Source organism: Protopterus annectens, chromosome 6.part0 (assembly GCF_019279795.1).
Source record: "Protopterus annectens isolate FY-2018-M chromosome 6.part0, PAN1.0, whole genome shotgun sequence".
NCBI classification, from domain to species: domain Eukaryota; kingdom Metazoa; phylum Chordata; order Ceratodontiformes; family Protopteridae; genus Protopterus; species Protopterus annectens.
In genome coordinates this window covers 793,718,934-793,746,112 of record NC_056737.1, presented here as the reverse complement: position 1 = coordinate 793,746,112, position 27,179 = coordinate 793,718,934, and the positions used below count along the sequence as shown (strand labels likewise).

Genomic DNA, 27,179 nt, shown 5'->3' with positions numbered 1-27,179 from the left:
AGACCTGGAAGATTTAGTTCTAACAAGATAATACCTGAGATGTCTATGGACATCCAAGGTGTGGATTATCCTTTCTCCCTCAGTTTTAGATTCAGAAAAGCACAGGTTATATCCTGCCAGGGAGATGTAAAGTTTGGCTAAAGTAAACTCAGATACCACTTTAGGCATAAAAGGAGGATTACTTCTCAAAGAAATCCTGCCTCTGTGGAAAATAAGATAGGGTTGACTCAGCATAAGAGCTTGCAACTCAGATATCCTTCTTGCACAGATCAGAGCAATCACTAAAACTGTTTTCCATGTTAAGAACCTCAAGTCAACCAGGTTAGCGGATTCAAACGAATTAAGTGTTAGCTTCTCTAACACAAAATTAATATCCCAAGGACAGGCCACTGGTTTTCTTGGAGGCCTCTTATGCAAAACCCCTCTCAAAAACATTTTGACATGAGACTGCATTGAAAGAGGAGGATCCATGAATAGACGTGGTGAAATGACCAATAAGTGAACCATGACAAAGGAATAAAAAAAAACATAGGATAGTAACTCATAGTAATATTGTAAAACCAGAGAATAACTAACCCTGAATGGGTGCTGGTAATGTTGTTGGCACAAAATAGAAAAGCTTTTCCATTTGCTAATACATGATTTCCTAGCAGCAGGATTTCTTCTTTCCATTAATACCTGCCGCACAGCCTCAGTAAACAGATGCCTAAAAGGAATTAAGACCCTATCATCCAGGCAGTCAACTGAAGTTGATTAATGTTGTGGAGTGTCAAATACCCTGTTCATATGTGAGTTGATCCAGTCTGTGAGAAAGTTTGTAGCAATTGCCCCTGGCCATTTCCAAAAGAAGGGAAAACCACAGTTGCCTAGGCCAAATGGGAATCATCAAAATTACCTTGGGGGATTCCTTCTAGTCTACAGACGTACCCGGAATATTAATAGAAAGGGTGGAAAAGAGTACAGGAACATTCTTGCCCAAGGGAGGCATTTGTATTCCAGGCTTTCTTGCATGATGTCCTGAAAAAGAATCTTGGCAGTTGATTATTATGAAATGAAGCAAACGGATCTACTTGCGGAATTCTCCACAGATGGATCAAATCTTGGAAGATCCCCTGATATAGTTTCAACTTATGAGGGTCTTCTCTGGCCTGCTCAGCTTGTCTGCTGCACAATTTAGATCGGATGAAATTTAAGATGTCTGTATATTGAGACTGTGCTGTGAAACTATATTCCAAGCTAACATGTCTAGTCTGCAAAGGGGGTTATGACCTGGTTCCCACTTGCTTTTTGATATACCACATGACTGTAGTATTGTCTGTAACCACTTAAAGAGGTCCTGAGGACCAAATTTGGTTCTGAGAGTTGAGTGCCTTGATCAGGGCAAGCATCTCCTAGAAATTTATGTGCTTGTCCTTGGTGTCTCATATTCCCTGCACTTTTATCCCTCTTGAAACTGCTCACCAATCAAAGTCCGAGGCATATGTGGTGACTGACTTTTTTTAGACCAGGGAGGGAGGGAGAAGGGGAGACCTGGATTTAAGGATATGTGTTATCTCCATCAAATGATTTTGCTTCTGGCAGACCCCTGCATTGGGAGATGAAAAGATAAAGGGTGTTGTGTAGGGACTAAAGAGATTTCAGATACCACTGTATCTTTCTCATATATCGTACTGCCAGGTGTATCATGAGAATCATAGATGCCATGAGCCCCAAAATCCTGGAGTATTCCCTCATAGTTACCAAAGCCTGAGTGAAAAACCTTAGAACTAGATCTAGATATAGAACTATTCTTCCTGTGGAATAAAAGTTCTTTGAACTGAGGTGCCAAGAAAGACTTTTGAATGTTTTCTTACACAAGCTGGGATTCCAATAGATTTCTCACCCAAGACAGAGATTCCAGACATTTTGAAAAGGCCTCTGCAAAGATAATAAATATAGAAAAATGTGGATACCCTGCAGTTTGCCATGAGCTATAACTGGAGCTTTGTGAACACTCTTGGTGCAGTGCATAGTCCAAAGGGTAAGACAGAGAACTGGTAATGTGATTCTGAAACACAAAACTTTAAGAAACATATGAAGACTGGATGAATAGGGAAGTGATGACAAGCATCTTTTAAGTCTAGTGCTACCAGGAAACTTGGAAGAGGAAGAAGAGGTAACAGGTTGTGAAGTGACATAATTTTGAATTCAAGCACTGACACAAACAGGTTTGAGAAAGAAAGATCCAGAACTGGTCTCCAAGCATTTTATTTCTTTCTTTGGCACTAAAAACATTCTTGCATAAAAGCCCATCCCACCTGGGAAGATGGAACTGGTTCCATCACTCCTTGTAACACCATATGAAGAAGAATCAGTGGAAACAAAGGAGTCTCTGATCTGCAAGATACGGAATGAGCCTGTAGAAAAAAGGAATTTCCTGCCACAGCCATCTATAACTTTCATAAATGATTTTCAGAACCCATTTGTTTGAAACTATCTGTTGCCAAACAGGAAAATGAAAATTCAGATTTTCTGGGGAAAAAAAGGGCCGGGGGGGGGGGGGGGGGTCACAAGGTCCCTTGAATAGTCATTCAGACTTGTTGGACTGAACGTTGTTTTGAAAGGTCTGACACATCTTTTTGGAGACCCCTTGCCATTTCTTCTTAAATGTCTGTTCACCTGCATTTTGTTGAGACTGTTTATTCTGCTTTTTGTCAAAACTGGAAGAGGAGATAGAAAATCCCATGGAAAAACTGGAAAATGAGGGATGAAAAATCATAAGAGATTCCCTGGCTCACTTTACCCCTTTCATCACACTTTATGATCACCTCTGCAGCAGAGGGGCCAAACACTAAATCTCTGTCCAAGGGTGAATTTAAATCTCTTTTTTTTTATCGTCTGGGAGGTTCCAAGAATGAAGCCAAGCAAACCGCCACAAAACAGTAACAGTGGCCCCATAGCCCTGGAAAAATTATCAACAGTCATACACACACACACTGTAAACAATAAGTGACTTGTGCAACAGAAGAAACTGCAGATAAAACATTTTTCATACTTTCACAATTAGTAAGAACAAACTTAACATATGAGCCTGATGACTTAAAATTCTGAAAATCAAATTTGCAGAAGTATACACTTATTTCCCATACCTATTCTAGTGGCAGTGATAACTACCTTATAGTCTGTCAAAAGGGCACATAGCTAGTAAACCTGTGCCAGCCTTTCCCAGGTGTGTGTGTGCAATTCAAATCTCAAAGACTATGTGTGTCAGCTACTTGGGCAGGGACATAGAGCACCGGTTGGACAGCAAGACTGTTGGAGGACTTGGCTTGGAACCCTGGCTAAGGAATCAACTCTATGGCTGCGCCAGTGGGGAGTCTTATTGGGATCTGGAGAAAGAGAGAGGAACCAGCCCCCAGAGTGACTGTGTTCCCTGTGAGCTCTTAAGGGAAATTGTGCTTAATGCAGAGAGCTTCCTCTGGAGATACCTGTCATCCTCCCATTGAACATCCCCCACTGCTGCCAGTGGTGAGAATTGAGGCTCCTTGATTACTACCCCAGAGGTAGGGTGTCACACCTATCAATAATTTTCCCATTCTTATCAGAAAGATTACGACTGGAATTGACTAGGTGCTTAGCAGCAGTGAGATCAACTAGAGTTATGGCTGGCTGGGTCAGGTTTGAGAATAGTATATAAAAAATTAAAAAACTGAGAAAGTTTATACATTCTACCTTTCATTTTACAGACAGCTGGCTGACTATCAGGAAACCTGCAGAAAATAATACACACATCCCCTAAAGCACACAGAACAGGAGGAATGGGTGTAGGGTCTGCAAAATCTTTCCCTAACAACTCATAGTATTTTCTGACGGACTGAGAAACCCCTGTGTTCTCCCGGTACAAATACTGGCACATTCTAACAATAGTCTAAGAGAAAGAGAAACGCACACATAGAGAATCAGAAACATAGCTCTACTCAGAGTATGAATCAGAAATCTGAGGAAATAACCCTGTATCCTTTCCTGCATCTTCCAGTACAGATGCAGCAGATGCCAGTAAACACTATCAGTTTACAAATTACCTTTCTGACAGAAAAACACCATAAAAAGTACTTGAAATCATTATGCCAGCCCAACAAAAGTAAAATAAATAAAATTTTTCCACAGAAATAATGTTTTTAGTTACTTTACACCACTTTTAAACTGAGAGGAAAAATGAGTGCTCCATTTTAAAGTACGTAACAGTCTCTTGACAGACCTTTAGAACACAACACTCCTATACTGAAAATGACTTTCCTAATGAAGAAAATGATAAAACAGCAACACAAATAAGAAAATGGAAGGTTTTCCCCAAAGGGAACTTACCTGCCCGGCAAAGGAACAGCACAAACTGACCACCGGTCCTTGAATGCCTCAGAGGAGTGTACTCTTTGGCAGCAGTAAAGCTCTGAATGGTTTCTTGCCCAAACTTGTCTTTAAGTCAGCTCAGCTTGAGCTGCCGGACAGTTTGGGTGCATAGAAGGTGCCTTGAAACTTTAGAAGTTAGACGTCTGTTATATCCTTGGCAAAATATAACCCATATATCTAAGGCTACTGCAGCAGTGATCAATATGATGAAAATATATGTTTAATTTTTTTTAAATTTTCTTTCTAGAAGTGTCTGAAAACATGCTCCAAAGTTGTGTCCAACATACATACTTAAGAGCCTAGTATCTATTCTCTCACCAGCACTTGAGGAATACCATCAGGCCCAAATGAATTCACTAAGCAAACTCTGTACCCAGAAGAGGCAACAGACTCCTGACCCTTAGTAGTGTCTCTAAAAACAGCAACAGAGTGGTTGGAAGACAGCAACAGACTCTGATAAGGCTACAGTGGCACCATCTGTCAAGGGCCAGGAGAGAGATGGTAAAAGAGAAGTCACTTCAGCAAACACTCTTAAGAGTCTTCTGTTTCTTACAAATTGGAAGGGTGACAAACACTGTACTTGAGGCAGAGTCTTTTGCTGTTTCAGCAATGGGCTTAAAGCCATTAGTTTTCCAGAAAAATGTTAAGAGAGCTAACATGATTTTTGACTGTTTCAGGACTAAAAGGCAAACAGAAACTACAAGCGCATTCATTGTGGGACTCCCTAAACAAAACAAGTAAGGTGTGTGAGGATTTTTATAAGGAATTTGTCTTCTATAGGAATACTTCCCTTTTTCATACACATGTGCAACAATTTAAACAAATTTTCTCTCAAAAATGGAAATAAAGTCCCCTCAGGGGTACTTATCTAGCCAAAAGATTAAATAAGCCAACCACCGAACCATGGAAAATGCAGTGAAGACTGGGTTTGACTGAAATTTTCAACAACAAGCAAGTTCTTGTTTTCAGCACCCTTATGTCTGCTTTTATACTAGCATGTCATTGAGCTTCCTTGGATGTACAGTGCATGTGGAAGGCACCCAAAAAAGAAGTTATGTACTTACCATAACATTCCATGTGAGTTGTTTATCTCGCCTTCATTCTTACAAATGGGTTCGGAACTGATCCCTAGGCTCCGAGTCGGCTGCTTTCACAAGATCGAGGTTTTCGAGTAGCTTGAGACCAAGTCCCTATCCCATGATGCTCTCTGCCTCACCTCAGATCTAGTTTGCTGATCCCAACATAAACAACATAAGAAAAACATGAACATTACTCCAGCTGGAGTAAGAAATACTACACAAAGACCCGCCAGACCCCAAATCTCTAACTCGTTCTTTGAGAAGCCTGGTGGGGGGTAGGCGGGAGGGAATGTAAGAATGAAGGCGAGATGAACAACTCACATGGAGCGTTACGGTAAGTACATCACTTCTTTATGTGAAGTTGTTCAATCTCACCGTTCATTCTTACAAATGGGTAGCGTCCCAAGCACCATTCATCCTGGGTGGCTCACGGGAGTATATTCCTGAGGACAGTGGAACCAAAGGAAGCCCTGTCCCTGGAGGCTATCAGAATTACAGTCCTCCCCAAGGCTTTGGCTTTCTGCAGAAATTTTGGAATCAGGAAAATGGGTGGAAATGCATATAGAAGTCCCAGAGGCCAAATGTGGATGCGAGAATCCCTTGGGTTTTCCCCTGGTGGGGGATTCAGGGCAAAGTAGCTTCTGCATTTGGCATTCATGGGGGATGGAAACAGGTCACAGGAAGGCTGGCCCCATCTGCAGAAAATCATCTCCCCTACTTTGTCTTTGAGGGACCACTCATGCGGCATCAGAATGGCTCTGCTTAGTTTAGCCGTGATCACGTTGGATTTCCCTGGGATGTGTGTCGCTATCAGAAAGCGCCCGATGGATACAACCCACTGCCATACTCTTAGCGCCTCTCGACACAGGGGATAAGACTTGGTTCCCCCTTGCTTGCTGATATACCAGACTACGGACATGTTGTCGGTCTGAATCGCAATTGTTCCCAGAGGAATAGAGTCTTGGAAGTACTGCAATGCCAAAAGTACTGCTCTCTCCAGGACATTGATGTGCAACTGTGATTCTATCTCTGACCCGGTGCCTTGGGCTGTTCTTCCCCAAAAAAGCCCCCCCCCCTATCAGGGAAGCATCCATGGTCACCATGCCTGATGGCAGGGGAAGAACAAATTGGCAACCTACTGTTACATGGTGGCTGGTCAACCACCATTGTAGATCCTTTTTGCATGAATCTGTAATGATTATCAAGAAAGACATCAGAAGTTGTTGGTAAGACCACTGGATGAAGACTAACCATTTAAGTATTCTCATGTGCATGTGCCCTAGAGGAACTGCTATGAGAATTGCTGCCACAGTACCTAGCAGTTTTAAAACTTGAGAGGCTGGAACTTTGTTGTGTGCCAGAATGTCTGATGCCTGTTGCCAAAGTGTGAGTATTTTTTCCAGGGGCAGTTTTACCATGATGGTGGTGGTGTCTAAATCTGCTCTGAAAAAGGAAATATGCTGCAATGGTGATGACGCAGACTTGTCAAAATTTATAGTAATTGCTAATTGGGAACACAGATTTAGAGTGAGGTTCCTGGACTGAACTAGATGATGCCTGGTGGTGGCGGTGAGGAGCCAGTCATCCAGGTACAGAAACACTCAAAATCATAGACGCCTCAGGTGAGCCGTAACCACTGCCATGCATTTGGTAAACACTCTGGTGACTGTTGTGAGGCCAAAGGGCAGTGCTCGGTACTGAAAATGACCAGCTGCCAGCCGGAAACGCAGGTGATCTCTGGATGGTCTGGCCATTTTGATATGATAGTACACATCCTTGAGATCTATAGAGCACATCCAATTGCCCGTTCCTAGAAAAAGAAGAATTGATTGAAGCGTAACCATCCGGAACTTCTTTTTCTTTACAAAAGTGTTGAGTTTGCTGAGGTCCAAGATGGGCCTCCAGTCCCCTGTTTTCTTTGGAAATAAAAAGAATCTTGAGTAGGTTCCGGATCCTAACTGGTCTGCTGGGACTGGCTGGATGACTTTTTTCTAGCAACCTTTGAATCTCTATGGTTGCTTGATCCCTGAGACTGGGTGGAACATCTGGGACTTTCTTTTGTACGGAGGGTGGTTCTGTGAAAGGAATGACATATCTTCTGGAAATAATGCTTTGTATCTAAGTGTCTTTTGTAATTTTTAGCCAGGCATCTGGATACAAGGACAAGCAACCCCCAATTGCCTCCAGAGTAGGACAGTTGGGCCTCCTTTCAGGAGCGCTGGTAGGGCTTGCCAAAGAACTGATCTCCGTCACCCTGATTTTGAGGACCCCCTCTGCCACCTGGATGGCATCTTCTATTATTGCCCCCTCCTCTGCCCCTGGAGGGGGGTTCACTGCGTGTGTTCCGAAAAGCTCCTTGGGACTTGCGGAACCACATTTTTCCTCCCTTTTGCCCTTTGGGGTAAGGTCTAGCAGGGTGTGGAAAAACAAACTCCCATGGCAGAAAGAGACTTTCCATCTTGTTCACACCCAGTGAGGGTTTCCTTGATTCTAGGCCCAAAAAGGGATGAGCCATCGAATGGGGTATTAACAAAGGAAGACTTGAAGGCTTCTGCAAAGGAGCATAAATGCATCCAGGAATGTCTACGAAGAGCTATTGCTGAACCCGTTGCCTGGCTCGTACCATCAGCTGCATCCGAAATGAGGCGCATGGATGAGTTAACTATGGAGTTAAGGGTATTGGGATGTCACCTTATCAGGAATGCCCTCAGCTGCAGTACTCTGTAGAGTATCTCCAAGCTCTTTAAGGAGATCTCTCTGAAGTCTGGTAAAGTATGTCAAATAGTTGAGTGATCGCATAACAAAAGTCGCTGAACTAAAAATGCGTTTCCCATACCTGTCCATAATCCTTGAATCTCTATTAGGAGGATGGACAGTAGAAGAGGTTTCAGACATCTCTTTCTTGGTGGCCGCCGCCACCACCATGGCATCAACCGGCACTCCTTTGGTAAGAAACAATTTGTCCTGTGGCGAGGTAATAAACTTATTAGGCCTCCGAGAGACAGGTTTCACAGTATCAGGAGACTCAAACACCCTTTGAGCAACTAAATCCATTAATTTATCGAAGGGTGGAGTCACCCAGGAGGTGGAGGGTTGAGACCCAAAGGCCTTCAGAAGCACCAACTCATCATCAGTAGGGCTAACGGACTGCCAGCCACCCCTCTGTCTTAGGATCTCTAGGATATCAGCAAAAGAGATATCCTTCTGAGGGACCCTTCTGACTCCTCTAAGTCTGTGTTTGATGTGACAGACTCCTGCAGGGAGTCTAAATGCCTTCTCTTGCAAAGCTTCTTCCTGGGAACCTCATCAGCGGGAATTTCTGGTGAGGTCTCAGTAGAACATGGGTCACCCAATGGGGTTACCTGAGGCTCTGGGTCTCGATGCTTTAAAGGGACCTGTGATGCAGAGGTAGAATGCGGCACTTTTGGGGATGAGGAAGTAGGCCCTGATGAAGTGGGTGTCTTGGACGACATGACTCTCCTCATGGTATCAAAAGCCCCACTGCTCCGATGCGAGGAAGCAGCCAGTTCCGGAGAAGATGGCAACCTCCCCGGCACCGAAACAGTGGGCTCCAAACCAGAGAAAGGAGCTGAGATAATCCGTGATGAAGCTCAGAGTGGAAGGGTCGGAACTGACCCATCGGTCCAACTCTACCCCCCCCCCCCCGGAGCCGACTAGAGAGTGTTGGCTCCCAGACCCCTCGAAAGGCATCGAAGTAGTCTGAGTCAATGGAGCTGATGGCATTGAGACAGGCCTCAGCTCCGAGGGTTCCACAATCATCAGTTCTACCTCCTCCAGCTCAGAAGGCCCTGCTTAGCTCGGAGGAGGAGGAACAGACACAGTAGAGAAGGACGTCTTCAGCTCCGAGACCGGCTGGGCTGGAGCCGACAACAATTTGGATAATGCCGAGTTCTGGAGGAGCCTCTATACCACTTGGTCCACATCCACATTGGAGAGGCTTCTCGAAGAACAAGTCGAAGGGATAGATGAAGCCACCGATTGTAAGATAGGTGATTTCAAAACTTCGTAGACCGGCTCCAGTGTAGGGGACTGGATCCGAAAAACTTGCTCAGTGCTCGGTTCCGAGGTCTGTGAAAACAGCAACCGCAACTTCTCAGCTGATTTCGGAGCAGGAGACTTCAGCTCTGAAGAAGCTTTCGAAGACTTAGATCCCTTGGAAGATTTTGAAGTCTGGTCAGCCTTATCAAGAGATTCCTGAAATTCAGGTTTCAATAAAACTCTATCCATTAGCTTTCTCCTATGTTCTAACAAGACCCTGCTGCTGAACAAATGACAAATGGAGCATTCCTCCTGAAGATGGACTGCACCCAGACAGTATACAAAACTCACATGCAAATCAGTAATAGCCTTTTTTTGTCCGCACTTAAGGCATTTCTTAAACCTTGACTTCTGTCTCTCATTCTCCTTATGGTCCATAATGATAACAGAATAACTAACTACCTAGACAAACCAACACACTGCTAGGCTAACACTGCACACTAAGTGAATAATTAACAGTTGAACAACTATAACAACAACACTCTAACACACACTAAGATATTAACAGATAATCAATTAACAGTTAGAGGCAAACACTCTAAAGGGATTAGGTACTAACTGAAAAACGGCCAAAGAAAGTACTAACAGCAGCCGCTTTGTAAAAAGATTTTTTTTCTGAGAGAAAATAAAACAAGGAAAAGCCTAAATACTCGTCTATGGATAAACTAGGAAAAAACACTGTTCGTGATAAAATTCTAATAGAATTATACTAGAAAGATAAATATACTGGCCCGACCTCCAATCTGTTGCAGCAGCAAACTAGATCCGAGGCAAAGAGCATCATGGGATAGGGACTTGGCCTCAAGCTACTCGAAAACCTCGAGCTTGTGAAAGTGGCTGACTTGGAGCTGAGGGATCGGCTCTGAACCCATTTGTAAGAATGAACGGCGAGATTGAACAACTTCACATCTTCTGTATACTGGCCGGACATCCAGTTCTTAACAGGATATGTCCCATATGGCAACAGTGATCTAATGATGAACATCTGAAAGTTCCCAAAGAATCAATTTCATCATTTAATTAAGCAACCACACTGTCTGCAGAAGTAAATGGAGTTGAGGTTGACAGTTAAAAAGGTTTTATTGTTTCTTATAGCTTAGAATTAACAAGCAAAAAATAACTGAAGCCTTTCAAAGGAACATTTTTTTCAACTTACACGAGTTAATATGGCTTACCTGCTGTTCAAGAAGATGAAACTCTGCTCTAGCTCTCTCCTCTGCATTCACTGGTATTCCATCTAATTTCTGCAGGTTGGGTAATTGAAGCACTAGCAATGGGCGGTGTAATGATTTGCGAGTCACCTGAAGTTTGAAACAGTAGGTGGCAATGAAACAGTTTGATCGTCTGCATATAGTGAGATCTTTAGCTATGAAATATTACATTAACAACAGTGATAAAGGAACATTGTTGAGGTACATGCAATGCTGTGCTCATCTTATAATTTAAAAAAGCATCTTGCTTCAGGAAGCTTCTGCTAAGCTGTAATGTAATCTTTAATAGTAAGCGGTCATGGTATTCTGAAGATAGAACTGTGTCTTGTATGCAGAATTTCAGCTTGTACTTTGGATGAGGACTATAGGATATGTGCAATGCTAGCAATATATATATTTTAACATGCCTGAAAGAAAAGGCACAACTTAAAGTAGTGTGTGGTATCTTCTATGATTTACTTTGTCTCTTTTGCTTAGAAATTAGCATTACAAACATCATATTTAACTTAAAAATGAAATCCTGAACTGTGTGTGCACTTTTATACAGAGTTCCCAAATTCACTTTTTAAATATACTACTGGCAGCACATGAGCCCTGTAAGCCACAGCCAAAGGTTCAGGCAACACATTTACACACAAGATGTAGTTATGTCTATAGAATGGTGCTCTAGCACTATAAAATAAAATAAAATTTAACAAAAGCTTCCCAGAGCTGGACACTATTTTTTTCTAACAAAGTGTCAGGTGAATACTGAACTGACCCAGTGCAGGTAAACACTGAGAGTTTTCTCTTAAAAGATAATTAAATTAGCAAGAAGATTTTAGAGCATCTCATCTGCATTTCATGATCTGAACTGCACCACTCTAAAGAAACAAATTATAAGGTCGATGGGGGTTATCAAGTTTGCCTATTTTGTATAACCTGTGTACCCAAATATTTTACAAATTTGACCAAAAATGGGCTTATCGGATTACACAATGCCCATAATGCATCTTTTTATTTTTGTGTTGAACTGCTGTCATATGCAAAAATTACATTGGTTTGACCAGGCAAAGCTTTCATGCACAGGTGGGCACTCTAAATCAGGATGGTGCTACCTCTTTTTTACTAATACCATGTGTAGTTTGAACATCCAATCTGCTAACTCATGCTGCAACTTATTCCCCACTTCACTAATTGCTTCAGACACCTTTTGGGATGCATAAGCAAAACTTCAAAAAATACGCCTGCTATAATGACTGCTGATAAAGAAAACCCTTAAATAATTTGAATAAATGAACATACATCACTCAAGACTGACAGCTTTATTGACAGTCATACTATCTAGCAGTAAAACTGCTTGCCACAGCACTGCAGCTTAGTTAGCAGCTCAGAGTTCACCATCACCATTTTTGCTGTACAACATTCAAAGCACTATACAGACTCAGACAATGTAACCAATTTGTTTTAAATAACCACGGAGAGCAATTACTTGTATTGCTCATAATTTCTTGCCATGAAAACATTCTTTTTCATTGAAAACAGATTTAATTTCCCAATGAAATTTAAAAAATACAGTCATGCATACGCCTACATAGGTAAGAATAAAATCAATAAAATACATTTTGCTAATAAATCAGAGGAGATGCATTCTAAACCACTGATAATATGTAATGTAGGTTTAAAGTCTGCTGTCCTAAAACCCTATTTTCCAAACAACAAACATTCTAAATACATCATGAAGAAGTGACAATCTACTTAGCAGTTTCCTACTTATCAGCCAAGCTGCTCTATACTGCAACTATCACAGCACATTTAATTATTGCATGGAAATAAGTTTGTGGATGACTGCAAACTGGGTGCTATAATAGAGTCTCCGGCCGACATGGAGATCCTCCAGAAGGGCCTAAATGAGACTGATGCATGGTGTCAAAGCCATGGTCTCAAGCTAAATGCAAAAAAATGCGTAGTAATCCCCTTTGGGAAAAACAGAGTACCCGCAAACTACAACATAGGAGGTAATCCCCTGAAATCTGAAGAAGAAATAAGGGATCTAGGGACCCAAGTAGTCAGCTTTCCTTTGATAACCATGTTGCCAAAGTGGTTAGAAAATCCTTCTATGTGACCCATCTGATCACGAAAGGGTTTGCATCAAGATCTAAGGATGTAATGGTGCCCCTCTACTCTTCCCTCATCAGACCCATTATTGAGTACAATGCACCAATTGGAATGTACCTGGCTAGACATCTCCAGCAGCTGGAGAGACCACAAAGGTACCTAACCAAGAGGATTACTGGCCTCAAACAGTTGCCCCATGCAGCACGATTGAAAAAGCTAAGACTGTTCTCTGTTGCATACCGTTTTCTCAGAGGCAATCTCTGTCTAACGTACAGAGCCATGTCCAACCCAGAATTGTTGAACATGCTCCATCTTAGCAAAACCAAATCTACTCGAGCTACACGCTCTAGGGATATAAACCTCAACACAACAATGAATAGAACATGCTGGAGGGATAGGCTCCCTTCACAGAGACTTCCCTTACTACGGAACAGGGTCCCGATCTACATAAGACAGAGCCCCTCACTATCACTCTTCAAGAGGAACCTTGATGAGTGGATGAGTAACAGAAAGTTCACACCAGGGATCACACCAACAGCACTACTAGATAGGGGCCAAGGGTACTAGCTGCTAGTACAAGGGTCTAGGGAATTACTAAAGGGGCAGTGAATACCGCACAACATGGCTGGCTAATATATGCCTTCGGGCAGATAGCCCAGTACCAACCTATGAACCTATAAATGTTTGCATAGATATTTCTATACCCCCAATAGATTCCAGAGAGCTTTTCCTCAAGCAGACAGAAAATGCTGGAGCTGTGACAGGGAAGAAAGAGGTAACTGGGAACATATTTTCTGGGAATGCGGTGAATTGCTGGACTTTAGGGATTCCCTGCAGGATACACTGTTGGAGATGCTGAATGGGCAGATTGGTCTGAAGAGAGGGAGATGATTTTTCTAAGCTATGATACAAAATCGGAATTGCATAGGCAGGGTAAGGCCTTGCTGTGTCTAATAATGGTGGCCTCCATAAAAGCAATTACTAGAAAATGGAAATCAAAATCTAAACCAACTATACAAGAAGTTGCCAATATAATAAAGATAAAACAAGTGGAAATGAGATCTTTAGTAAAGGGTAGGAGCAAACTACATAAGAAAAAATTGGAATTGTGGGAACAATACATACAAGGGAGGAATGATATTTAAAAGGTGGCAGGACTTAAATGAGCTATATAATGTTTGGCTACAAATGACTGGGTAGATTATAAGTGATGTATAATGTTTGCAACTGGGAGTGTGTCACTATGGTTTCTGATGTAAAATGCTTGCAACTAAGATTGTATCTGTGTGGTTTGTTTTCATTTGTATAAATGTATGATTGCCTACGTAGTAAGTAATAGTTTAAAAAAGATGTTTTTGTTTAAAAAAGGCAGGAATTGAATAATTTATGTAATGTTGCTTAGGTTATAAGATATATAACAATATATGTGAAGTAAAATGTTTATGTTAATTACAATGTGATTACATTTATATTAATGTAAATTTGCCTATGCCACAAGTGATAATTCAATAAATGTATTTGAAAAAAAAAAATCTATCATTATGGTAGATACACAACTTTCATATCCGATGTTGCATCTTCCATCTGTCTTCAATGAATTGGACAGCGTACCCAGCTATAATAAATCTTGGGAGGACTTATGGAAGGATATTGCAGAGGATGGCTGACCCAAAGGAAGTTCTGGATCTACACTGCAAGTCCAATTTGTAATGAGATATGAAAGAATTTACATTTTGACAAGTAGGTGCTGCACAAACATTATCAAGTGGTACTCTGCAGAAAAAGGCAGTTGAAGTAGCAACTATTCTAGTAGAATGAGCCTTAGGAGTGTCAGGCAAAGACAGTCCTTTCTTCTTAACATATGGAATGCACTCAGATAGCCAAAGTGAAAGAGTTACTTTGTTTATTCTTTTAACCAGTTTTGCTGGGTAGAAAGATACAAACAACTGGTCAACCATTCTTATGTCCTTAGTGTGATACAAGAACAATCTCAGTTGTCGATGCCCTCATCTCCAAAGCATTAATGTGAAGACTGGCCTCTGTGGGAGACGATGCACCCTGGACCGTATTTCCCAAGAAATGCCCCACTCCACTCCATTTGGGAAGTGTCTATGGTCACTGCAGCTCAGGGAAACGGAGAATAAATGGTCAACCATGAGACACTATCACAGAATCCAGCCACCATTGGATATGTTTCCTGCAAATCTGTATGAGGAGCACAGAAGAGTTCCTGGGTTGCATCTCTTTGACCCGCAATGGCCCAGTGTAACACTATCATGTAAAAAGCTGGCCAGACAACTAAAATGATGGAGGACACTGAGCAGAGAAGACATGGAAAAGACCTTGCTAGTGGCTTTTGATGGGAGTGTGCACCCATCACCAGATGTTGAAGGGACAGAATCCTGGATTCTGGTAATCTAGCTATCTGTAACTTGGTATATAGATAGGTTCCAATGAACTCTATCATTCGATCTGGTTGAAGTTTCGACTTGACTGTTATTCTTAAATGTGAGCAAAGGTGGAGCAAGGAGTCCCTGGCTTAAATAAGAAGATTCCTGGGGGAAGGGGGGGCTATGGTGAAGCCAAAGAGTAGGACTCTGCACTGGAAGTGACTGGCTTCCAGACAAAAGTGGAGAAACCGCCTGAGGCATCTTTTTTTTTTTTTTTATAAACAAAAAATATTTTTATTAAATTATCACTCATTTCATAGGTAATCATGCATTTATATAAATGAAAACAAACCATATTGATATAATCCCAGCTGCAAGCATTTTACATCACAAACCATATTGACATAATCCAAGTTTCAAATATTGTACATCACTTACAATCTACCCAACCATTGTCAGTCAAACATTACATAGCCCATTTAAGTCCTGCATTCTTTTAAACCTCATTCCTTCCCTGTACGTATTGTTCTCACAATTCACATTTTCCTATACAATTTGCTACTACCCTTTTTTAAAAATTGGAATTCCAGTTGTTTTATCTCTGTTACTATATTCAATACTTCTAATACAGTTGGTTTAAACTTTGATTTCCATTTTCTAGTAACTGTTTTCTTGGCAGCCACCATAATTAGACTCAGATAGGCCTTACTATGTTCTAGGCAATTCTGATTCTGTATCATAGCTCAAAAAATAATTTCCCTAGTTACACCAATTTGCTCACTCTGTATCTCTGACAGAGTACTCTGCAGGGAATCTTTAAAGTCCGTCAACTCATTATACTCCAAATATTATGTTCCCAATTACCTTTTTTCTTCCCCATCATACCTCCATCATTTGCTGTCTACCTGTGGAAAAATTCTTTGGAGTCTACCTGGGGTATAAAAATATCTATGTAAATATTTCCAAGCAAAGATCCTAAATCTCCTAGATATTGTTGCATATTTGGGAGACATACATATATCCCCCCATTGTTTCTTTGGGAATTGTTTATCCACTCTCTTTTCCCAATCATCTCTAACCTCCTCTGATTCATTCTTATAATTATCATGCAATATTTTACATGCTCTACTAATTATTCCTTTTTTAATGGCAGCTTCTGTTCTACATTCTATTAAAAACTGTACTAGTGCTGGTATTTTGTTTAGGACCCCCTATTTCTTTCTCTTTGCCTATACTCTGATATCAATCCTCGATAGGGAAAGCAATCTCTAACCTGCAGTCCAAATAAATTATTGGCATCTTCCCCTTCTGTTACCTGTCACACTCTTGTTATTTGCTCCCATTACCTTGGTTCCATTGCCAGTTTTCTCCAACAAATTCCAGCCCTCTCTTGTTTATTGTCTGCAACCCTAACAGCAGTCATCCCTATGGGCAGAATTTCCTTCCTCCATTCCCATATTGGCTTAGGTCTTAGAATACTTTCTGTTAACTTTATGAACATAATATTTTGTATGATTATTGCTATTCTCCTTAAAGATCTGCATCCAAAATCCCAATCTCTCTGTTTGTTGAGATTCCTCTCTATTTCATTATTAACCCTTTCCACTTTGAATTATAGGTTTCTGCTTGTACTGTGTAGCTCTGAAATACCCCTTCAAATAGGATAATCCCAATCCACCTTGTTCTACTGGAAGAATCAGCTTATCCCACTTGAATCTTGCCGTCTGTCCCTCCCAGAAAAAATTCTTCAGCTCTTTATTAATTGTTATCCACAACTTCTCCTCTGGTTGATAAAAATATGCCTGACTTGTGTACAAGACTAAATGGACTAAAAACATTTTAACTGCTTGTATCTTACTATCCATATCCACGTAACAGAGCTTCCAATTTCTCAGTTTTTGTATTACCTTTCATTTAGTCTCTTCCCACATATCCTTATCTGCCACACCAGAATCATTTTTAATCCATACTACTAAATACTTCATTTTATCACATCCCCATAAATATGGACACTGCTGAACCAATTTGTCTGTGGCTACATAATTTACCGTTATTGCCTTTATTTTAGCTTCATTAACTTTGTAACCCAAAAGATTTGAAACTGTCTCAAAATGTTCCACAACACTGTAATGTCCTTTTCTGGTTTTATCATGTATAAAATAATATAATCTGCAAATACAGCCAATTTTTCTTGACTACCATACCAGTTATATCCTTGAATTTCTGAGTCCCTTATTTTCTTTGCCAGTGGTTCTGAATATAATGCAAACAACAAAGGGGAAAGAGGACACCCCTGCCTGGTTCCTCTGCTCAAGCAGAAATTATCAGAGAGGACCCCATCGACTTTAATTTTAGCCTCTGATCCCTCATATATCCTCGTAATCAACCTTACAATTTTATCAGGGGAATGCAAATGTTTCCATTGCCCTGTTAAAGAAGTCCTAGCTTACCCTGTCAAATTAGTTCTCTGCATCAAGACCCACTAACAATAGTTGTATATTCTTACATTCTGCTTCCCTCTGGATCATCACTGTTGTTTTAATGTTATCAAATGTTTGCCCTCCTTCCAAAAAACCACACTGATCCATATCTATCAATCTTGGCATCCCTTTTGCCATTCTTTTAGCCATTACAGACATAACCACTTTACAATCATGGCCTATTATTGAAATGCGCCTGTATGAAGCTGGATCCAATGGATCTTTACCCTCTTTAGGTATTACAGCTACCATTACTTTCTTCCAAGATGTGGGTACTTCTCGTCTTTAAATACTGTCAAACAAAACCTTCCAGCTCTTTATTAATTTTTCTTTCCTAGCTTCCAAACTTCCACAGGAATATCATCTATTCATGGGGACTTTCCTGTAGATTAGTTATACATCACCATTTTTATCTGATCTCCTCCTATCCTGTCAGTAATTGAGCCTCATCTACCTCTAACCTTGGTATATTTAATTTTTACATAAACATTTCCATTTGTGCCTTTTCTTGATTTCCAGAATTCTCTGCTTTACACAGACTTTCATAGAATTTCTGAAATATTTCTATTTCCTCTACAGGGTCTCTTATCTTCCTTCTTGTAGGCTCCCTAAGCTTAGTGACAGTCCTTTCTACTTTCTGTTGCCTGAGTCATTGTGGTAAAAGTTTTTGTGCTCTAGAGTTATTATCAAAAAACAGTTAACAGCAATCTTTCTAAACTTATGCATATTACCAAGGTAATCCTTATTTTCTGTTTAACATTCTGCAGTTGCTCCTCTTCTCGTTCCATGAGATTCCCCCTATTCTGCAATACTTTAACATTTGTCAGTCTCTCTAAATAATTCTTGTTACTTCTTAACCATATCTCCCTTTCTTTTATTTCCACCCTATTTTTAAACTCCAGTTGAATTTTATCCCACTCCCTAACTATATTTCCAGAATAAATTTCTATCCTTTTTAATAGCTCCTGAATTATTTCCACTACCCATTCCTTAAATTCCTCACTTTTCAACAAATAACTGGGAAAGCGCCAATGTCTCATTTTTATTTCATTACCCTGTGTTTTTATTTTAGTTATTACTGGTGCATGATCTGAAATAGTTATCGGGTGCATATCAAGACCTTCAATTAAATGCACATGGTCCTATGAAATGTAAATTCTGTCTAGCCTAGCCCAGTTTTTGAATCTTGGAGAATAATATGCAAATTCACTCCAGACTCCTACAACTGAATTCACATCTTCCATGCCAAACATTTAAATACATTTTTTTCAAAAGTCTACCCTCCTTTCTTATACTTTCCCTTCTGTGTCCCCCAGACACATCTTCACTGCTGCAAATAAAACTCAAGTCCCCACCTATAAGTAATATCCCTTGCTAAAAGCTGATTATTTCTCCCAGAATTTTCTTAAGCTTCATAATAGTAGTTTTAGATGGAATATAAATACATGTCAATGTAATCCTCCTTCCTTGCCCATAGCCCTTTAGTACTACAAATATACCATTATTATCTTTTTTATCCTCTTCCATCACTATTCGAGCTCCTCTTGCAATTAATATAAGCACTCCTCTTTTCCTTTGTCCAAGCTATTCTGCTGAATAACCATCCTGAAAATGTTTCTTTACCAAATTCACATGTTCATTTCTTTCCATGTGTGTCTCCTGTAGCATAGCTATTTGCACTCTACGTTTTCTAATACAGTTCACTGCTTTTTCTTCTTTGTGTTTATCTGTGGGATCACCGACATTTAAAGACATTACAGAAAACATCATTGCATTAAATAAGTTATTTTCCCCACCTTATATGTATAACAGCTTTTTTGTTAAATGTTTAGTTCCAGCTTTTGTGTTACACGCATATGCTGGCAGGCTGAACTTTTATACAGTTGTTTCTTGTCATATCCATTTCAGCCTATGTCACATCTTAAAAAAAAAACACCTCCAACACCCGCCTAGAACTTATTAACTTAATACTAACACGCAAAACTATGTACATCTTCAAATAGTGAAGTTTTACCCTTCTAATAGGCACAAATGCCCAAACTGACAGCCACACTCCCAGACTTGAGCTGACCTAAAAGAAGGTGAAAAAAAATTGATAAGACTGTAATATACTGGAAACAACTGAAATGTGACTGGAATGAAAATCTTTTATCTGTTAATTACCCAAACCTGCGCTGAACAGATGTCAGTCTCTCCTTTATGGGCCAAATATTTTGTACTTTTCAGAATGAATTCTGCAAACACTGTAGTTCAGTTCATAAGTCTTTATTAGATATTCACAACATCTGAATAACTGTCTTCATTAAAAGTGCTGATAAACAATAACAGTATGTAGAAATGTTGGAATGTTGGTTAGTAACAGTGCTACAAATATATCCAAAGTTTCTGCACGCATATGCTAATTCTCCTGAATAATATAAACTGAAACAGTCTTTATTTGATCTGTCTTCTGTACTTCAGGCCCGAGGGTGTGCATTGTAACTTCCTTTCTGGATGCTGGATATTTAATTTTTTCTGTGTGTGTCAATCTGAACAAACCAACTTCACTAACTGTATCTGAAGTATATTCTCCTAATAATACTAAAACTCTGTAATGCATTTCACGCCTCTTTAGCCTTGGTTTCCAAGACTTGTCTTGCATGTGCCTCTTTATCTAGCATTCCATTGCTATGTACATCTTTCCCTTAAGAAAGGAACATTCTGTAAACCTTATTTCTGTACATCTTATGCTAGCCGGCAAAACTGTATCTTTCCCCTGAGAAAGGAATATTCTGTATTTCTCTGAAACAAAATGCATACATATAAACACAAGTCTGACTCTGTATTTTCAGGCCTATTATTCTACCTTAATGTACTATAGTGAATTCACTAAGAATACCCTAACTCTGTACTTTTGTAGTTACCTTATATCTGTATTGCTTACTACTGTAATCTGGTTTGAATATACAGGCTTCACGCCACCTTACTAATAATTTGCAGATTTGTAATAAACTTGCAATTTCAATTTTGACCACTAAGTGTCACTTGAGCATTTATGGCCTGTTTGGATTGAAGTCTCTTAACGTTATGATTTAATTATAACTGGGCAACAGTTTCTCTATCTGGCAAATAAACTTGCAATTTTAATTTTGACCACTAGGTCTCACTTCTGTTTGGATTGAAGTCTGTTAACTTTATGATTTAATTTCCATTTTATCTAGGATCCATAGTCTTTAAGTTTTGTTGTATGTGTGATATATCCAAAACTTGCACATTATTCTGAAAATCAGTGTCTTTTAATTCTGTGGTTTTTAAAACTGACTAAGCCAGGTAATTTTTTAACTGTGCTGCTCTGGAAACAGCATGGAGAAAATGCCATACACCTCTTTAACTTGTCTCTGTGAGTCTTCATTTAAGTTAGACAAAGTATGAACTATTAACCCTGCCTATTTTTCCCTATCTCTGTACGCTATAATGGTAAAATGATGCTGTCTATTGCCTATGTTTTTACCTTATGAACTGGTGCCTTAATGTATCATGATGCATCTCTCTTATAACAAATGAAACTTTTTTTCTGTTGTCCACTGATTTAAATCTTTAAACACTGTACTGTTTAGTCCATTTTTGGCTGCTTTTTGAAGATTGACTAAAACTGGCAGTAAAGGGATAACTTTATAACTAGTCTTGAAGCATAATTATCATATACTGTATTAACCGGAGTCTGTAAATTTTCATCTAGATTTGTTAATAATACTATTTACCTTTTTAACTTCTATGTGCTGTAATAGATATCTGTCTCCTAAATTTGTGTCTGAATTATTCTATGACTATTTATGAGCTATAATAGTTTACTAAAACTTATGTTCTCTGTATTTCAGGTCTATACCTTTGTATTTTCTGCTAGTGTCCTTTTAACTTTCTGACTAATGTACAATAATTATGTAAAGCACACTATAATGTGTAAATTAATTAACAAATTAAACCTGCCCTGTTACTCCTTGAGTATATTTAATAACTTTGCCTATTCTTTAGATAACTTATCTTAATATACCTGTAATAAATAATAATGTCACTTTACCCTTAACTAATGACTGAATAATGTAATTCTGTCACTTCACCCTTAAACTAATGAATGAATAATGTGAATGATGATGTAGTAGAAAGGTATGATATAATAAGCCTGTTACAAATAATTCTGTCACTTTACCCTTAAAACTGACTGAATAATGTGAAATAACTGAGTATTAATCTTATGTTCTGAAAATTGACTGAAATGTACTATACTGAACACACAACTGAGTATGAATGTCATATTCTGAATCTTGACTGAAATTTGATACATATTTATAATGAACATCTAAAATAGCAGGAATATTTTTCCTGCCAGTGTTACCTGAACACAGATAAAAAACCTGAAATCTGGTAATGTTATAATCTGGAAACTAAACTATTAATAACTTTTTGTCAGTATTGTCTGAACACAGATAAAAACAAACAGAAAACTAGTACTGTTATATAACTGTCTGAAAACATACATACTTACTTTAACTCATACATTTTTAACTTTGAACAAAAATTGAAAAAATAACTGAAACACACAGGCACTCGACTTCTGCACCGCAGCTCATGCCAAATTTTACTCTGCATTGTCCCAGTCACTAATGAGGTATTGGAAGGCCTGCTTTAATGTCCTACTGTCCTTTTTATAGTTAGGCCTTTAAACCTCTCATTTTCATCTCTTCTGCAAGTCTGGGTGGCTGAAATTTTTGACTGCATTTAATATAAGGTACTTAAATACAGCATTTGCAGCTTTAACAACTATAAACTGATAGCACTGCTTGTTGCTCTAACTTTATTTACATTTTTATGCATGAGATAACCATTTGCTGCTAATAAACTCTTGCAAGTGTGTATGCAGGCTGATAATGTACAACAGTGACATGGAAAGGCTGTAACTTTATTATTAAATCAAACTGAAACTTTAGTGACATTGTTTTTCCTGTCATAACCTCAAATGAAACTAAAGTAGCAATCTAAAGCCATGCATTTCTGTACCTATATAAACTTAATCTTAACTGTTGGACTTTTTACATTTACTCTCGTGACCCTCAGGATTCTAACATACTGTTCTGTGAGTGAAACTCTACCCACTGTCTTGCCATAGCAGTTTCCTTAGCTGAAGTCATTTAACTTTTCAGTACTGCTGAATGCTGCAAAAAGTTATCATTACTGTCTACAATTTTCTTGGATGAATAGTAAGACCCGTAACTGCATAAACTGTCACTAAGGATATTAAATTGATTTTCACCATACTGCCTTATGGTATACAGTACTGTCTTAAATTCAGCTTGCTGAGCTGGCTGTAATCTGATCTTGTGTGCTTGGTAAACTGCAACTTCTGTATGAAATATGTATATGCAGCCTTAAACTGATTGCATAGACACAATTCTACCAGCTTTAAACTGATCTGATTCTGGAAGTTTGCTTGTCTTTTTTATACAAGTATGTGAAGTTTCTTTATCTGGAAGTTTACTTGTATGTCCTTTATACAAATATATGGAGTTTCTTTATATAGTATACACATTTATTACTAGAGTTGAACTAATCTAATTCTGTAACTTTACTTGTTTGCCATTTATAAAACAAGAGTTGAACCTGTGGCTTAGTGACACACAATATTTATGAAGCAATCTTTTCATGCATGAGATCTGAACTCTTTTGACTGTACTCACTTTTACAATGTAGCATTAACTTTAAAGTTTACATTCTGTACACTAATTTTTGTAAATTTGTCTCTGTCTGTATTAAAATATTCATTATGCATTGCAACACTTTAATATAAAGCTCTTAATCAATGACTGCTTAACAAAATAACACAAAAATGCATTTGTCAAACCTATAACTGTAAACCCTTTACTCTGTGAATTCACTTGACTGTCATTTCTGGTATACCCTACACAACATACATGCATACACTTACCATTTGTTTTCTAACTGGCCACACCCAATATATGTCTTTCTGAGCACTTTATCTGCGTCAGCTGAACTGGAATTTATTTTATCTTTAACCCATAAATCTGCATGTTCCTGTCATAACCAATTCTTTAAATTATGTACATTTGCAAAAAATCTTTTGACTGTAGTATAAAACAACATATAACTCTAATGACATGCCCATACCTAGTACCAAGCTGTTACACTTTGAACTGTTATAGCTGCTGTAATCTTTGACCCTTTAAATCCTGACAAAACTGCATTTCTATCCTCTAACAAATAACTATTTGCAACTGAAGTTGATTCGTCTGTATTAATCAGTACATTATTCCATAATTTTTCTGTAAACAATGAAATATTGTCATTTCTTTTAACCTTAAACAAGGACAGATAAATGCTCTGGTTTGGTGCTGGACTGCCACACCCTTTTAGATAAGCTAAAATCCTTTGTCATAGAACTAAATCTGTATATCTTTTACTTTATCAGACTGATCAAAATTTGCACTCTGATCCCCGCCTCAGTGCAATATTTGTACTGGCTTGTACACTGATTGTGTTTACGTCTGTATTTACCATATTGATACTTAACTCTACTTTAAATTACATGTGCTTTAACATTAATGCTGATGTTTGAAAACTGTAAATCAGGATTACTGACAGATGCTGACTTAGTCTGCAAATGATGAGATGCAGTGTGATTCTTTGATTTAACCCTTTTGCATCAGGAAAGAAGTAACATTTCTGAACGAATAACCTTTAACTTTAAAAAAAAAAAAACATTTCTGGAACAGTTTTTTTTAGACTGCTTTACTCAATTTGAATTTTAAACCAGATATTTACTGATGCCTTAACTGCAGAAGTATTACTTGACATGTTTATACAAGAGGTATGCAAATGACTTTTACTGATCTACTTAAACTTTTATGAGCTATTAGGTAAGAAAGTGCTTATAAAATCTTACATAACTTTATGATTCTGGAAAAATGTATCCTGTCTGCAGCTTTTTAAACCTTTTTCTTGCTTTTTGGCTGTGTAACGTCACACTGGAAGCTTGAAGGTTTGTGGAAATGATGAAGGACGTTGCTGTTAACTGGATACTTTCTTTTATGTTCTGAAGGAACACTGCTGAAGGTTGTACATTTTCTGAAATGGTGCTAGTTTGTTGATATTCTTTGAGGCTTTTTCTGAAGTAAACACTGGTGCTCTGCAATTTGTCTAACAGCTGCAATTACTGTATGTAGAGGTCGTCTGCTATGGCTGTTTTCTGTATGAAGTTTTGTTAGTGGTGTCTTACAGAAAGGTCTGCTCTGTAAGGAGTAACTATAGTGCTGTTGCTGGGGCCTTATTCTGTATGGAGTTCACAGTCCCCTGTCTGGAAAAGCACTGGTGTGCTGCTGAAAAGTCTGTTATGAAACATTCACTGTAGTCGCTGACAGATTGGAAAAAAAAGTGTTAAGCTGGCTGCTGCACTTGAAACTGTACTTGAAAGGGTTACTCACTACAGCTAATGCTTTTCATGCCTCTTTGGCTTTGGTTGCCTTTGATTCCAAGCCTTGTCTTGCACGTGCCCCTTTATCTAGCATTCCAATGCTATGTACATCTCTCCCTTGAGAAAGGAACATTCTGTAAACCTTATTTCTGTACATCTTGTGCTTAGCCAGCCAGCAAGATTGTATATTTTCCTTGAGAAAGGACCATTCTGTATTTCTCTGAAACTGAATGCATACATGTTAACCCAAGCCTGACTCTATATTTTCAGGTCTATTATTCTACCTTAATGTACTATACTGAATTCACTAAGAATACCCTAACTCTAACAGAAGGGTTATCCATGCTAAGACATATGGTGCAGCCTGTGCTTCTACTAAGTGCTCTCTGGTTTTGCTTTTTCTTTATAGCTCTCCCATCTGGGGAAACACCTGAATGCTTTCAGAGAACATTATCTCCTAGCCAATTTCTCTATCATATTGTCTCCACGGAGACATTAGTACCAGATACAGACTTGCTAAGCATACATTTATTTGCTAGAAAAAAGCCTTATAATATTCAATATTCTTTTTCATTTACTTGCTTTCTCTTAAAACATATAACTAATTCAAGCTAAAGGCCATAATCCAGTTATTCCCCATGTAAGAATGAGAAAAAGCACAGTAATTTTCTTTTGTCATGCTCTTTTAACCAGACTTTTTTTTTTTTTTTACAGTCGAGTGCCAACATTTCTTAAAACTGAACAAGGAGAAAGAGAGAAAGTGGCAGAAAAAAAAAAACAAGCACCTGTTTACAATAGTATCTCCATTACACTTAAAAACAATTGAGAAAATTTTACTTTATAGCATGCAGAGAAAATCATACACTATAAAAATTTGTTTTACTTGCAGTTAACTTTCTCCCTCCTCCTCCCCTTCTGAACATTAATGATATGAAGTAGAGCACATACTTTAGAGTCTGCCACAAGTCCAATAAAGTCCAAAAAAGTCCAATATTTCCAGATTTTCGTATTCTGTCATATCTGACAAATATAATTATTGCCTTGTAATCCCACACTTGTCCATTTTCAAGTTATTGGTTTTATTCCTGTTCATCTCCATCTCGCAAACCCTGTCTCTGCTTCATTTCCAACGTACTCTTGACTCTTGTAGTCAGCTCTCATGCTCCCTTCCTTCTCTTCATCATTTTCCATTGAAACACTGGAAAAGGATTCACTGGCACAGTCTCTCTGTGGTCTTTATTACCCGAAGAACAATAAGCAGACTATACTTCTGTTTCCCAGCTCACTTTTTGTTGGACAAACTTTTGTATTTCCTCCTTAGCATGTACTTCATCAAAAAATGAATTTGTCTTTCCAGGTAAAAATATTTTGAAGACAGCTGGGTACAGCAGTTTGAATCTCACAACTGCCTCTCGACATTCCCTGAACAGTGGAATAAATTTACACCTCTTCTGCCTGGAGTACAAGTAATCATTCTCCACAAACACTCTGTTGTCTCCCACTTTTAGTACTTTGTCCTTCTGCCACAGCTTTGTCAGAATCAACTTCTCCTGCTGGTAGAACTACATCTTTACCACTAAAGGTCTAGGTTGCTTTCTCATTGCTAGGTTTGGAACATGCGCATGATGTGCCCTTTCAATTGACAACTGCTGTGGAATACCAGTCCAGTTGTTTATTTGTTCTTTCATAAAATTAATACAGTCTGTTCCTTCCAGCATCTGTGTTACAGCTGAAAATCTCAGGTTTTCCCTATGTGCGCTGTCCTCTAATTCTATTATCTTTTTCAACATATTTTCTTGAGCAGTCTCATATTCAGCCAGCCTTTTTCTTCATTTCAACCTCTGATTTTTGCAGATTTATCTCCTCACCTGAATATCTGTTTAAAGCTTCTTCCATTTTTGCCAGCCATTTACTGTTTGAGTTGATTTACTCCATTAGTGTTTCATTTATTTTAAACAGGTCTGTGTGCAGGTGTGTTATGCTTTCTTCTAGGTTACTATAAGTCATGTATGGAG

General features: G+C 38.8%; 1 protein-coding gene across 1 annotated transcript in view; it reads right to left on the bottom strand.

The window, feature by feature from the left end:
* The window catches only part of LRRC9 (leucine rich repeat containing 9), a 3,097,114-nt gene that overhangs the window by 243,570 nt on the left and 2,826,365 nt on the right, over positions 1–27,179 (bottom strand). Inside the window, exon 30 of the mRNA XM_044073581.1 lies at positions 10,700–10,825. Coding sequence (XP_043929516.1) covers positions 10,700–10,825 — 126 coding nt within the window. The remainder of the gene's footprint in view (positions 1–10,699; positions 10,826–27,179) is intronic.